The sequence below is a fragment of the Hyperolius riggenbachi genome, chromosome 2, assembly GCF_040937935.1.
Source record: "Hyperolius riggenbachi isolate aHypRig1 chromosome 2, aHypRig1.pri, whole genome shotgun sequence".
Taxonomy (NCBI): Eukaryota; Metazoa; Chordata; class Amphibia; order Anura; family Hyperoliidae; genus Hyperolius; species Hyperolius riggenbachi.
In genome coordinates, this window is record NC_090647.1 from 274,354,636 (window position 1) to 274,369,914 (window position 15,279).

Genomic DNA, 15,279 nt, shown 5'->3' on the forward strand with positions numbered 1-15,279 from the left:
GCAGAATTTCAAAAATCCATTTAATGCTTATTTATGGATGAGAGTATTTTTGTGCATGCAGCCTGTTTTGTTTGAGTAGATCATAATCAGAATTACCACACTCAATTGTTGGTTTGTTCTATCACTGACTTATGTTGGAGGTGTGGTGGTGGTTCTGCTGATATTTTCCACATCTTCTGGTCTTTCCCAAAAATTGCCCCATACTGGATGGAAATAGACCATTTGACTGAAAAGATCACTTGTTCCAAAGTGACCTTTTCCCCCAGCACATTTCTACTACATGATACCCATGAATCGCTCAAATCCAACAAAAAAAATCTTTGACAATTCATCTGCTCAATGCGGCCAGAGCCTTAATTCCCCTTCATTGGAAGTCTACCTCTCCATCTTCGATTAAGTCTTGGGTGAGAAAAGTAGACTCTATCGCTAGTCTGGAGGAGTTAATCCTTCTCTCACAAGATCATATCGAACAGCGAAGTATCACATGGTCTCTCTGGACAGAATTCCAATATTTAAACCACTATAAATCCATTATGAGGACCTAGACCTAGAGCTCATCATCTACAAATGCATTTACTCTTCCTTCTCTTGTTCTTCTTTCTCCTCTTCTCCTGTTTCTTTTTCTTATTTCCCTCTCCCCTCTGGAATCATGGGCCATATGCAATTCACTTTTTCACCTGAGTTTTCTCCTAGGTGATATTTTTAAACTTGTCAATAAATTGCCTTTTAAGCCACCAGAAAGCAAGAAAATACTCAAAATAAGTTTGATAGTACTATTTTACCAACTTTTTAGTACTTTTTTAGTTGAAAAGTGCTGAAAAGTTATTTTAAATCAGACATGAAAAATTATCTCCTGGGAGAAAAGTCAGGTTAAAAAGTGAATTGCATATGGCCCCATGACTTTAAACAATATTTCACTAAATATGATACGTGCTTACCCCAATATAATTTTAACTTAGTACTGTTTATTTTACTGAGGAGATGCATATCTAATACGTTTTTTGCTGTTTAGATATTGATTCTTTAAGTTTTTTGCTTCCTTGACCTCACCAAAGCTGTTGTAAATACTTCATGACTGTTTGAATCATATGCCTGTTGATTATACCAATTTTCCTTTAAGAGAACCCGAGGTGGGGTTCTAAGAATGATATCTGCACACAGGCTGGGTCTGCCTATACAGCCCAGCCTCTGTTGCTATCTCAATCCCCCCTAAGTTCCCCCTGTGCTCTGCTATGCCCTCATAAATCACAGCTGCGCTGTCGACACGCAGCGGGCTGTGTTTACCTCTGTACTGTCTCTCTCGCCGCTACCCCCACCTCCTGCATAGCTCCGGTCCCCGCCTACGTCCCTTCCCTCCCCGCTGATTGGAGGGAAGGGACGTGGGCGGGACCGGAGCTATGCAGGAGGCAGGGGAGCGGCGAGAGTGACAGTACAGAGGTAAACACAGCCCGCTGCGGCTGTGATTTATGGGGGACAGCAGGGGGGATTGAGATAGCAACAGAGGCTGGGCAGGTACACGCGTAAGCCAGGCTAGCACCTGCGCAGTAAAGCCCAACTCCGGCGACCCGTAAGAGGCTGCTGGAGAGGCTCTACGTATGGAAGGAGGGGGGCAGAGGAGAACAGGGGGAGCAGTGGGCTTCAGGACAGCTCACCATACATGCCGGCTCCCCCGTTTCTCCTAAGGGTCTCGGCTCTGGTATCCTTTAATGACCAAGTTTGTGAGCTTTGGGATCCTTGGCATCAATAATGTGAGAATGGAAGCAGTTTATCAATAAATTTTATTGGCTGTTTGTGGCTCCACCCCGTTTCGTGACTTTGAACCCAGTCACCCAATGACCGAATGTAGCAAGTTGGAGGCTCCTGCCATTAACAGTGTAAGAATGGCAGCAGTTTAAATATTCCTCTTGAAAATGAATAGGTGAATTTTGATTGGTAGTGATGTCGCGAACCTCCGATTTTCGGTTCGCGAACTTCCGCGGAAGGTTCGGTTCGCGGAAAAGTTCCCGAACCGCAATAGACTTCAATGGGGAGGCTAACTTCAAAATTTAAAAAAATTTCTACCGGCTGTAAAAATGATAGAAAACATGTTTCAAGGGATCTAATCCCTGGAGGAAGACATGATTGAGTGAAATACACATCAAAAGTCCCAGGCAAAAATCTAGATTTCACTTAAACCCCTATTTCAGGGGCACAAATCTCATTCAATGACAGGCCTACACTACTTTACAACATCAGACAGTGTATCCCTCTTCCCTCACTTCCTTCTCCCAGAGGGAGTAGGATCTCATCTTCCAAGGAATTGTAGAATTTCAAAAGCCAGCTTATATACCTTGGCCGGGAATTGAACCCAGGTCTGAGTGCTTGGTAGTCAGCTCTCTTAACCGCTATACCACCACCAACACTACATGCTAAAGGCAGCCTAGCATGTACCATTATGATTTATCCTAGAGAAAAATGAGCTTGCTTAAAGATTTGTAGGCTTTTAAAAGCTAGCTTTTAAAATATGTGCAAACATATACAAATAAGAAGTAAGTTTTTTCCAGAGTAAAATGAGCCATAAATTACTTTTTTCCTATAATGCTGTCACTTACAGTAGGCAGTAGAAATCTGACAGAAGGGACAGGGTTTGAACTAGTCCATCTCTTCATAGGGGATTCTCAGCAAGGCTTTTATTCTTTATAAAGATATTTCCAAAAAAGTGTGAGAAAACGCGGAAGCACCGCCGCATGCACTTCTGGCAAGGCGGCGGATTCCGCGTCCAGTGTGGCTACCGATGTGTGTGTTCACTCGTCTTTGCGTCTGCCCAAACGCGGAGGAACCGCCGCATGCGCCAGCGGCATGGCGGCGGATTCCGCGTGCAGCACAGCGGGCATTTCACAGCAGGGGTCTGGTGTGGCTGGGAGCTGTAGTCCACATAGGTTTAGGTGGACGCGCGCGCGCGCTGAGAGGAAGAGCTTTATGCCAGTCAGTGGGGGATCAGCTGACCAGGCTGGTCAGCTGACGCCAGAAACAGTTTCCATTGGTCCAGCACTTGGGGGAGGCGCTGGAGAGCGCTGAACTATATATACTGGTGGCTGGGCATTTGCTGGTTGTCTGCCGTTGCGATCACTACGTGGTAGCACTCAGACCTTGTCTGTATCTGTGTTATTAGACCAGTTTCCAAAGGTGTTGATGGCCAGGGATCTCACACCTTAGTCTAGGAATACTGTTATTATCTGTATTGTATTTCAGTCCAGTTTCCAAAGGTGTTGATGGCCAGGGATCTCACACCTTAGTCTAGGAATTCTGTACCATCTGTATTGTTCATATTATCTAGTCTAGTTCCTGGAGTGTGAGAATCTTGGAGCTCACACTCAAGTCTAGGCATTGTTGATTATCTGTTATGACTTTCTGCATTCCTGACCATTCTCCTGATCTCTGATTTTGTACCTTTGTCTTTCTGATTCCCTGTTGCCAAAACTCGGCTAGTCCCTGGATTCTGTATCTGCCTACTGTCTCTGTACTTTCTCTGTCCGTGTGTTAACGACCTGGCTTGTCCGACCTCGAGAACTATCTCTCCTGTTAGGAGATAGTTCACAGACCTGTCAGTGACACCCTCCTTGCAGGGCCGGACCGAGGCATAGGCTGGAGAGGCTCCAGCCTCAGGGCGCAGTGTAGGAGGGGGCGCAGAATTCATTCAGCTGTCATTCCTAATTGTGTTTAAAACAGAAAGAAATAAGAAAAGGGGATACATGGCAGTGACTGCAAGCCAGATATCTAGATATTAAGGTGTTGAGGAGGTTGTGGGCCCTGTGGCGCCTCTTAGTCTAATAGCAATCAGTGTGTGATGGCTGGGGGGAGGGATGGAGGGGCGCACTTTGGTGTCTCAGCGTTGGGTGCTGGAGGACCTTGTCCCGGCTCTGCCTCCTTGGTGTCACTCACGTTCTGTCCTTCCCACTTGCTGTCTGACTCCTCCCCCGGGAGAGTTCAGTCTACGGAAGGAACCAGTTGCCTAGCAGGATTCCTATCTGCTCTTGCACCCGCCATCAGGGTGTGCTACTCAAAAGTATTACTGTTGCACCAAAACACTCCTTGTCACTCAGGTGTCCAGAGGTTAGAAGATATATCTGATTGTCGGTGATACTGCAGATCATCGATAATCTGGTATATATCTGCATTCTCGGTGATACTGCAGATCACCGATAATCAGATTCTCTCTGTGTTACACCGATCGTTACAAAAAGGATTTAAACAATGATGCTGGCCAGCTTCCCTGCTCCCTACACAGTTTTTTGGCAGTTGGACAGAGCAACTGCCGTTCACTAAGTGCTTTTGAAAATCAATATATCCCTGAGAATCCCCTATAAAGAGATGGACTAGTCCAAAACCTGTCACTTGTGTCAGATTTCAACAACCTACTGTAAGTGACAGCAACATAGGAGAAAAGTAATTTATGGCTCATTTTACTCTGGAAATAAATGTAATTCTTATTTATATATGTTTGCACATATTTTAAATTTTACAGTTTTTCGCTGTAGTGCCCCTTTTAATCCTAAAAATGACACCCTGTATGTGTATGTTGGGAGGTGTGCATAGGGTAACAGCACCTCGTGCCCCAGTGTCTGCCTCCATTCGCCTGCTATTGCTGCCATTGTCCAGGTCCTGGTCTGAGCGGTCGGTTCCCTTTGACCAGACATACTGTACGGCACATGTGCATTGTGTCCTCTTGGGCAGCTCATAATATGTCATCATGCAGGCGTGTGCGTTTCCAGCACACTGGGTTCCCGCTTGGTGAGCGCGGTAATAAGCCGCCCAAGAGGACATACTGTGAATGCGCAGTGCAGTATGTCCAGGTCAAAGGGCGCCAACGGCTCCGGCCAGGACCTGGACATTGGCAGCAATTATGGGGGCGAATGGAGGCAGATGCCAAGCCATGGGAGGTATGGTAAGCCTATGCGCACTTACTCACACAGGGCATCATTTTTTAGAATTTAATTAGAACTAAGAAAATCTTTAATAACTATTGTGAGATCATCTTTTATGCTCCCATTTATAGTGGGATTTCATTTAGTCTTCTTGTGCTGGTATCCTGGCCTTGGTGGTCCTGCTGTGTAGATGGACACTATAACTAACTACTATAACTAATCAAAGAAGTGACAATGTCTGGTCAATACAATACACTCTACATCAGAATCACTATAAGGGCTGGTTCAGACGGACGTTTGGAGGCGTCGCGTTCGTTGGCGTTGCGTTCGTGATGCGTTCAGGCTTTCAGCAGCGTTCGCATTGCGTTCGGATGCGGTCGCGTTTTTTCTTCCCCTAGAGGGACATTACCCGTCGCGGTTAACCGCCCCTGGAAGCAGCATGTAGCTTCCAGGGGCTCCTTGAACGCCAGTGAAAATCGGGACCCGAACGCCGCGTTTGTGCAAACGCGCGTAAAAGCTTGGTACAAACGCTCCCATTCACTTGAATGGGAGCGTTTAACGCCAAGCCCCGAACGCTGGCAGTAAACGCTCTGCAAACGTCCGTCTGAACCAGCCCTTACTCCTGTACAAAAATGACCTGGGAAAGAGCTTTCACTCAGCAAATGACAAACTTCTCTTTCATGCACACAGTATCAGGTCTACTGATCAGATTTTGCTGTGTATGGCCAACATTACAGTGCAAAGTTTGTACAAATTGAAGGTTGGAGGGCCAGTGACAACAAGGAATTCTAGAAAACAAATGATAGATCTTGCCATACGAAAATGGACATCTGAGTACTAATTAAAACAAAAAAAAGTGGTCTACATACCACCCAACCCTAATTTATCATTTACTTATCCAAATAATCCTTGCATTTTTGCATATCACAGTGTGCATTTGCTAACAGCAAAAATAGAGTTTAAAGTGCAAACAGATGTCTAGAATAAAAGCAGGTATGTACAAGAGAAGGTCATAGTTAAAACTAGATCTGGCTGGCCAGTGTAGAGCTGGAAAAGAGAAGGTACTGAAGCTTGCAAAGATGAGGGTAGCAAGTACTGGTAATCATAAGTACAATGCAGGGTAAACTACATTACAATTACATGAAAGAGAAGTTTCCTTTTATGAAGGTGAAGTCTGTAGACTTTGTGAAGTGGTCAGTCTATATCAGTGAAATGTCAGCGTTTGGTAGATGGAGCCAGTTAGGGTAACCCAATGGTCAGTTCATCTATCGGAGACTGGTCATGAGAATTCTGCATTTGAATTGACAGGGCTTCTCTTCTGTTAAGTATCTGAGTGAAACACTTTTATTTATTTTATATTATACATAAAAGATAACAACAAGGCTAAGAGCTGGATAATGGAAGAGGCTATACAGGCTGCCCAGAGCAACTGCAGCTCTGGGCTTCTGATAAGACGCAATGGTAGCGCAGTGCGATGTTGCGCTGCTCTTGCAATAGCAAACATTCAGACAGATACAAGACAGACTGGAGTGAGGTAGCCAATAGCAACTGCAGCAATGGTTACCTCGCAAGGACAAGACTAGGAGGACAGAGGCTGACAGAATGAATGCTTGCTAATCTAGTCACTGCCTCAGTGACAGCAAGCATTCACAAAGACAAGAGTGAGGTAACCAATAGCAACCGCAGCAATGGCTACCTCGCAAGGACAGGACTAGGTTAGCTAAGCACGGGTGATCACGCTAAGCGCAACCTACCAAAACGTGCTAAAAACTGACTAGCTGAACACAGGATAACAACAGTTCGAGTACGTATATATCAGCGGCACTGATATATTACCGTAACACGAATACAAGAAAAATAACAAACACTGACTAGAATATCTATATATTGGCAATGAACCAACATATTACATAAGCAAGGACTAGCTAGATCTGGACTGAAGTAATGCAGCGAACTAACTAGGCAATACAAACAATACTATTTACTCTGCACTAGAAGGAGTACGTATATATGTCCCCGTGGGAAATATATAATTGTAGCTCCACAAGATAACTGAACTAGAAGGTAGCAAGACTAGGGATATATTACACAATATCAATGGACCCAGTAACAGCTTAGACAGAGCTGAAACTATGACGGGAGGGGTCTAACAGGGGAGGCAGACTTTTATGCTGGCATCAGCCAATGGATGCAAGCATGCAAATCTCCACACAGCTGAATGGTAATCATTCAATCCTGAGCTGGCTTGGTTACCATTTGCTAGCTGAAAGTCTATCTGTGCCAGTGCATGCAGTCCTATGCAACAACATGCATGCAGGAAATCCAGGGCTATCTGGCTGCAGTTCAGCTGCAGCAAGCCATTGGTGGAATGATGACAGCATTCTGAGCTGCCCAGGACTGCAGAGCAATTGCAAATGACAATGTGACTCATTGCGAATACACAACCGAATGCAGGCTGACAAGCCAGAATTGTCCGTTTGCGGCTCCACCGCAATGGACAGAACACGCCACAGGAGGAATCCTTACATGCTGCTTGCATGGACAAATTATGATTTCCCCATTGGGCCATAAATGGCTTTGTTAATAAAAATAGAATGCTTACAAAGAGCTTTATGCTAGGTATATATTTACAGAAGCCACACCTTGCTACAGTGCCCCACTCAGTATATGAAGTCTCACTCTCTTAGGCCTGGTTCACACTGCAAGAGCTTTTTAAGTGCTGGTGATTTGAAAAGCTCTTGCTATGGGTAATTTTTATAAAATCACATAGCTCAGGTGATATTACACATAGCATTACATTAGCAAGAGCTTTTAAAATCACAAAGCGCTTAGAAAAGCTCTTGTAGTGTGAACCAGCCCTACTGCTTCTTTCTGTAGCCCCACCAACTGCCCCTTACCCCCCCCCCCCCTCCCCACCATACACACACACACACACATACACTCCCCTCCCACAGAACAACACTTCCTCATCAAAAAGAATAGAGAGATTCGCAGACTCTGGAAAACCGGTAACTTTATTGGAAAAGCAGACAGACACAGAAAAAATACCATTCTTCCTCATCAATGTTTGGCTCAGAAAATGCTCTAACATCAAATCAAGGGGGCCTTTATTTAGTTAATAGATTTTTTATAGTCATTACTTTTTTTTAACAAATTAAAAAAATGTACATTGTGCACATGCAAACGGTTACTTAAAGCAGCTTAGAACCCACATGTATTACTGTAATAAAATAATTCTTTAGTTACAACTGTGTTAGCACGTTACTTTTCCAGCTTGCCACAAGGCGATGCTGGTTGCCCACATTGTTTATTTTCCTCATCTAAGCTTTAATGGTATCTTTTCAGTCACCAAGAAAGTTTCTAAATGTAAATATACATATTTACATGTAAGACTTAGGGCCCTTTTCCACTATCGTGAATTTGCATGCAATTCCCGCATGCAAATTCGCATGCCTAGGCAATACAAGTGGATGGGGTTGTTTCCACTTGTCAGGATTTCTTTGCGGTTTTGTGTGCAGGAAAAATCTGCACGGCAGAGCCATCAGAATTCACTGGCCGCATGACGCTAGGCGATTTGCATACAATGTATTTAAAAGGAAATTCGCATGCGGTTTCGGTATGCGAATTTTACCGCGAATTCGCATACGATTTCACATAAAACCGATGTAAAAGCACATAGGCACACATGCGAATTTGCTCCCGCGGTTTCCGTGACGATTTCGCACCGCACAAGTGGAAACGGGCCCTCACAGATTTTTGTGTAAATCATTAAAGCTAATGGGACTCATTTTTTAAAAAAAGAAACCAGGTACTTACCTAATGTGAGCTAAAGCTCTTGGTTCCTAATGAGCCTTCCCTCTCCTCTCCCGGTGCCCTCGTGCAGCGCTGGCTCCCCCGTTTAGACCCCCAGCCGCGGGGGACTTCGGAAGCCGAATCCTCCCGAAGACAGGAGGATCCATAATGCGCATGTGTGAGAGAAGGCGCTCACGCGTGCACAGTATGGAGCGGCCCATCTTCGGGAGGACTTGGCTCCCAAAGACTTTCCGAAGTCACCTTCGCCAGCGGAGCGAGCAGTATTTCACCAAATTAGTCAAATACTGCTCCCGGGGACAGCGCTGCACCGAGGGCACCGGGACAGGAAAGGGAAGGCTCATTAGGACCCAAAGCCTTCCCTCTCCATAGGTAAGTATCTGGATTTTTTTTTACCCCACTGTTACCATTGACTTTAAGGCTGGGGACACACTTGTCTTTCAGTTTTCTGAGGGCGCTTTTGCGCGCACCAAGTGTGTTTGTAGGCAGAAAGCGTGCATTTTTTCAAAGCGGCTAATTTAATTGAAAATGCAGAATTATTCTGCAGGATGTCAGATTTTTTTTTCTGCATGTGAAAAACACATTCAAGTGTGAACTAGCCCATTGATTAACATGAGTTCTCAGTTTAAATCAGTTTTTCTGTGCTGAAAACACACCCAAAAAATAGACGTGTATCCCCTGCCTAATGGTGTTCTCATAGGAAATGAAGTAAATAAGTTTGAATTAAATTTTATGGGGCAGTGTACACCCTGCATTTGGCCTCAGCCACTTATTGCATTCAAAACATTTGAGAAAAGACTAATGCCTTTACCCAAACAAGTAAAATGCAATCATTCATGTACTCAGACTTCTGAATTCCTTTCCAGCTGATCAATTTGTCTTCAGTTTGACTTCAGATTTCCCTCAAGTAAAGCCCGTTTCCCATGAACTGGTTGGTATACTGGAGATATATGTGTGAACTGAAGTACCCAAGAGATCCGCTGGTCATCACAGCCAACTCAGCTATTCAGTCAGGAGCACAATAAAACGTTTACATTAGAGAACATACTGTAAGGCACTGACTTTTCGTTGCAAGATAATAATAGAAAAATCATGTTGGTGAACGTAGATTAATGCCTCGGAAGATCATTGCAATGATTGCATAGATTAACTGGAAACAATCAGGAAGACGTATCTTGGATATCCAGCTTCATGTTTTAGATCACCTGCAAAACAGAAAACTTGTTTCAGACAAACTGAATAACTGGTCTCTGCTTTAAAGAAAACCTGAACTGAACATTAAAAGTCAAAATAAACATACACAAGTCATACTTACCTCCTGTGTAGTCTACTACTTAATCTATTTTTCCTCTCCTGTGTCCTGTTTTTCCACTGTGATCAATGGAATTCTCCGTCCTCCATTTTGAAAATGGCTATTACCCCATAACAGCTTCCTGGTCAGCACACTGTTAAACTGTAACATTGCCCACTTGAGCCATAGGGAAACATGGACACATCAGTGCTCCTCTCAGCTGTAACTGACAGCAACTGATATATAACTGACAGCAACTGATATATTTCAGTTCTGACAAAATGTTGTCAGAACTGGAAGGGATCACTGTAAGAAGAAAATGGTGAGCTTCTGAGAGGAACTGATGGCAAGGTAACTATGTAATGTTCATTTGAAGTTACCTCATGTGTTTATTTTAAATAATTTTACTCAGTACAGGTTCTCTTTAAGAATCTAAATGCAAACAACAACCTGCAGATTATAAAGTGAAACTCCACTGATATTGAGAAGAAGCCAGTCCCTCAGCTTTGCAAATTACTAGCATTTCCCACATACATCACCGTGTGATCCTAACACAGATTATTATGAGTTGGAGTTGCTGCCAGATGTGGAAAATAAGTAACAGCTCTTGTTGTTTGCAGGTGAATACTTACGCAGGCAGAGAAAATCCTGGGCACTTTGTACTGAAATAACTATTTTAACCTCCTTTCAGTTTGTAAATTCACAGCTGGCTCCAAATTTAAAGCAACAATATTACCAAAAGATTTTTGCTGCACTCATAGCAATTTTTTTAAGCATATGTGGAATTTCACTTTAAGTTTGAAGGTATTTGAATATACATTATTTTGCTACACCTACAATATAACATGATCAAACCCATCCCTTGTTACAGTGCTGAAAGTCATGCAGAACGCTCTCTCCATTGGTGCCCAGAGATGCCCATATCTTCTAGGATCTTATCAACACTCCAGATCTACAAATATCAAAAGTAGATAATGTACACTCGACTTTATCCCTTAGGCCCCGTTCACACTGCACGCTTTCCCATCTGCGTTTCGGAAACGTGTGCAGGAGGCAGACACGCACGACATCAGACAGTGCATAGACTGCACTGTCTGATGTTCACACTGCCTGTGTTTCGGACCAGTGTGGTCCGGGAACGCATGCTGCACGCATTTTTTGCAGAAACGCGCGGCTGACCCATTCACTCCAGTGAATGGGATCAGCCACGCAACGCATACAAATGCGGATGGCGTGCGTTCGTATGCGTTGCGTTCCGAGCGCAAGGCCATCCGCATTTGCTAATGTGAACGTGGCCTTACTATATGCGACAACTCAAAGCTTAGTGAAAATCAGTAGTATAAGTACTGCAGCACCAGGAAGCTGTCACCAGACACACAGGCACAGAACATTTATATTGTGCTTTTCTCCTGGCGGACTCAAAGCGCCAGAGCTGCAGCCACTAGGGCGCGCTCTATAGGCAGCAGCAGTGTTAGGGAGTCTTACAACTTAACCAAAAGACTAAATAGGCACATGAAGCTAGGGGACTAGTCATCAGGACCTGCCTGAAAATCCATAATGTATACAGGTGTCCTCCAGTGTTGCTTAATATTGCATCAACTTGGAATTATTTGCAGGTCACTGAGCACCCCCTATTCCCAACTGACATCTTTTCTCAACTACTGTTCAATTGTGCACTCCACTGGCCCTTTGTAGTATACATTTATTATGGAACTGCTGCAAGTTGTTAAACAAACTGACAACCTAGGACAGAATTTGAAAGTGTAGTTGGTACTTTAAAGTAAACCCGCGTTGAGGGTCATATGGAGGCTGCCATATTCATTTCCATTTAAACAATACCAATTGCCTGGCAGTCCTGTTGATCCTCTGTCATCAGTAGTGTTTTAGTCACAACCCTGAAACAAACATGCAGCTAATGCAGTCAGAGCACCTAATCTGCATGCTTGTTCAGGGTCTATGGCTAAATGTATTAGAGACACATGATCATCGTGACAGCCAGGCAACTGGCATGGTCTAAAAGGAAATAACTATGGCAGCCTCGATATCATGCCCACCTCAGGTTCTCTTGAAAGTGAACCTGAGATGGTTCACTAGCGCTTAATTAAACTTACCTGGGGCTTCCACCAGCCCCATGAGCATCGTGGCCTCCTTCGACGTCCTCCTCGGCCCCTCCAATATGCCGCTGTGACTCCCGGTAATCCGGGCAGTCGTGGCCTTCTCGCATCCGTGGCTCGGCCGCGCACACCCCTCGTCGTGCTCCCATCCCCTGGAGCGTTCTGTGCCTGCGCAGTAGTACTCCGCAGGGCGCACCAGGGGGCGGGAGCGTTGTGGGGGTGCGGCCGGGGGAACGGGAGCGCGACGAGGGGTGTGCGCATGGACGATCCGCGCATGCGCAGAAGCCCACGACTGGCGGTGACTTACCAGACTACTGGGAGTCAAGGCACCAGAACGGTGGGACTGAAAAGGAGGGCGAGGGAAGCCACAATGTCAATGGGGCTGGAGAAAGCCCCAGGTAAGTATAAATAAGCACTAGTGTTCCATCTCTGGTACACTATAAGATGTGAAAACCCTGAAGTTTGCAGCAAATAAAGAGCATAACTGGGCTCCTACACATCAGGGCTGCATACATCACTGTATCTGTGAATGCTGTTGCCTGTTATCTGCTAATGATCTTGTTTAAAACACAGTCTCTGAAATGCCAGCATAATCTGAATCCCTCTGCTTGCCAGTTCCCAGCGGTATTTCTGAGGAAACCCAAAATAAACAAAATACAGAATTTTGTATAGAGGAGAAATGGACAGTAACACATATACAAAAATGAAACATGAATCATAACAAATTTTGAGGTGCACCAGGACTGAATTGTCAGCATTCTTGATTTTATTTCCTTAAAGAACTGCAGTGAAAATAACGTAATGAAAAAAAAAAGTGCTTAATTTTTACAATAATTATTTATAAATGATTTAATCATTGTTTGCTCATTGTAAAATCTTTCCTCTCGCTGGTTTACATTCTGAAATTTATCACAGGAGACTTGTCTGTGGAAGGAGATGCTGCTTTTTTGGCAGTTGGAAACAGCTGTTATTTCCCACAATGCAACAAGGCTCCCAGCGTGATGTCAGCACCCTGGGAGGGGTTTCACCACAATATCAGCCATACAGAGCCCCCTGATGATCCGTTTGAAAAAAGGTAAAGATTTCTTGTGGGAATGGGGGTATCAGCTACTGATTGGGATGAAGTTCAATCCTTGGTTACAGTCTCTCTTTGAGGGCCCATTCACACTAGCAAGTGAGTTGAAATGCATTAAAATGCATGTAATCAAGAAATGTTTTTTTTTGGTTAGCGGTTATTATGCTGTTGGGTATCTTTTAGAGCAGAGAGGAAACTCTGAGTTCAGGTCCACTTGAAGACAGATGTAAAAATCTAAACATTTAATCTACAGAATTAGGTACGAATTACAGTACCTTATCAGTTTATGCAAATTTGGTAAAAAGCAGAAGTACCTGAATGTGTATCGTTTAAAGCACACCTGACCTGAGGCAAAGCTACCCAAGGTAAGCATGTCTGTTCATGCTGGATCTACATACCTCTGTGCATTGTCTGTTTCTCTCCTCCCTCCCTCTGTCCCTGTAAACACTCCATGACAAATATGACTTTTAGCTGAAGTCAAATTATCAGACAGTAATAGGCAGGCTGTGATGTTCCCTCCTATCACCTTACCATTCTCTCTTTTCCCCTCCCTGTTCATGTCCCTTTGAGTGAACCTGAACTGAGTAAAATTATTTTAAATCAACACATGATGCACCTGCAAATGAATATTACATACTTACCTCGCAGTCAGTTCATCTAAGAAGCTCAACATTTCCTAATTACAATTATTCCTTTCAGTTCTGACAAGAATTTGTCAGAACTCAAATATATCGGTTGCTGTCAGTTTTATATCAGTAGCTGTCAGTTACAACTGAAAGGACAATTGATAAGCAAGGCAAAGTCCATGTTTCCCTGTGGCTCAAGTGGGTGATAATACAGTTTAACAGTGTGCTGAACAGGAAGCTGTTATGGGGTAATGGCCATTTTCAAAATGGAGGATGGAGAATTCCATAGATCACAGTGGACAAACAGGACGCAGGAGAGGAGAAAAATTAATAAGTAGACTACACTGGAAGTAAGTATGATGTGTGTATGTTTATTTTGACTTATATTTCAGTTCCAGTTTGCTTTAAGGGGAGGGAACAGGAGGGTGATAGGAGGGAACGCCACAGCAAGCCTGCCTTTTACTATCTGAAAGTTTGACTTAAGCCAAAAATCACATTTCTCAAGGAATAATTGGCAATGACGAGAGAAACGCACAATCCACAAAGGTATATGTATCCTTTAAGTAATCCACTTCCACAACCTTGCCCTAACTACAAATGGAATGAGTAGCACAATGCTGCCAACATCAAGGCTGGTGTGGACATTAGATGGTGGTTGGCATGTAAAGCACAACTGTATTCACTTTAATTCAGCATGACCAGCCCATGCTTGGTAATACCATAGCAGCTGGGCAAAAAAAGTAAAAGTAGCCAAATACTATATTGCACCAAGCAGGGTCAGCTGAAGATGGGCAGTGCCTACACAGTCATTTGTTTCTGCCCAAGCTGAAAATAAACAAGTAGATCCCATGTGATCCGTCTACTCTTTGTACAGATATTTACAATATGATCTCTTATGGGAGCATATAGAACAGAGATGATTTTTTACAGCACTGTTGACCTTTAGTAGGCTAGGCATGTCCCTGAACTGCTTTTATGTCTTTGCAACACAGAGCAGAAAAGGGAGATCATGATGTGCTGCCATGCTTGCTGGGGGCTATCACACTAATCTCAGGACTGGCTGCGGGGCAGAATTACAAGTCTTCTGGCAGGTAAAGCACCTCCTGTATAGTGTTGGGCGAACATCTAGATGTTCGGGTTCAGGCCGAACAGGCCGAACATGGCCGCGATGTTCGGGTGTTCGACCCGAACTCCGAACATAATGGAAGTCAATGGGGACCCGAACTTTTGTGCTTTGTAAAGCCTCCTTACATGCTACATACCCCAAATTTACAGGGTATGTGCACCTTGGGAGTGGGTATAAGAGGAAAAAAAATTTAGCAAAAAGAGCTTATAGTTTTTGAGAAAATCGATTTTAAAGTTTCAAAGGGAAAACTGTCTTTTAAATGCGGGAAATGTCTGTTTTCTTTGCACAGGTAACATGCTTTTTGTCGGCATGCAGTCATAAATGTAATACATA

General features: G+C 43.9%; 1 protein-coding gene across 3 annotated transcripts in view; it reads right to left on the reverse strand.

Moving 5' to 3' along the window:
* Positions 1-7,897: 7,897 nt before the first annotated feature.
* LOC137546363 (aldehyde dehydrogenase family 3 member A2-like) overlaps positions 7,898-15,279 on the reverse strand; it is a 104,617-nt gene continuing 97,235 nt past the window's right edge. For all 3 annotated transcript variants that reach the window (XM_068268718.1, XM_068268719.1, XM_068268717.1), the window contains exon 11: positions 7,898-9,919. In XM_068268718.1, the coding sequence (XP_068124819.1) occupies positions 9,911-9,919 (9 nt within the window). In that variant the 3' untranslated portion in view covers positions 7,898-9,910. The remainder of the gene's footprint in view (positions 9,920-15,279) is intronic.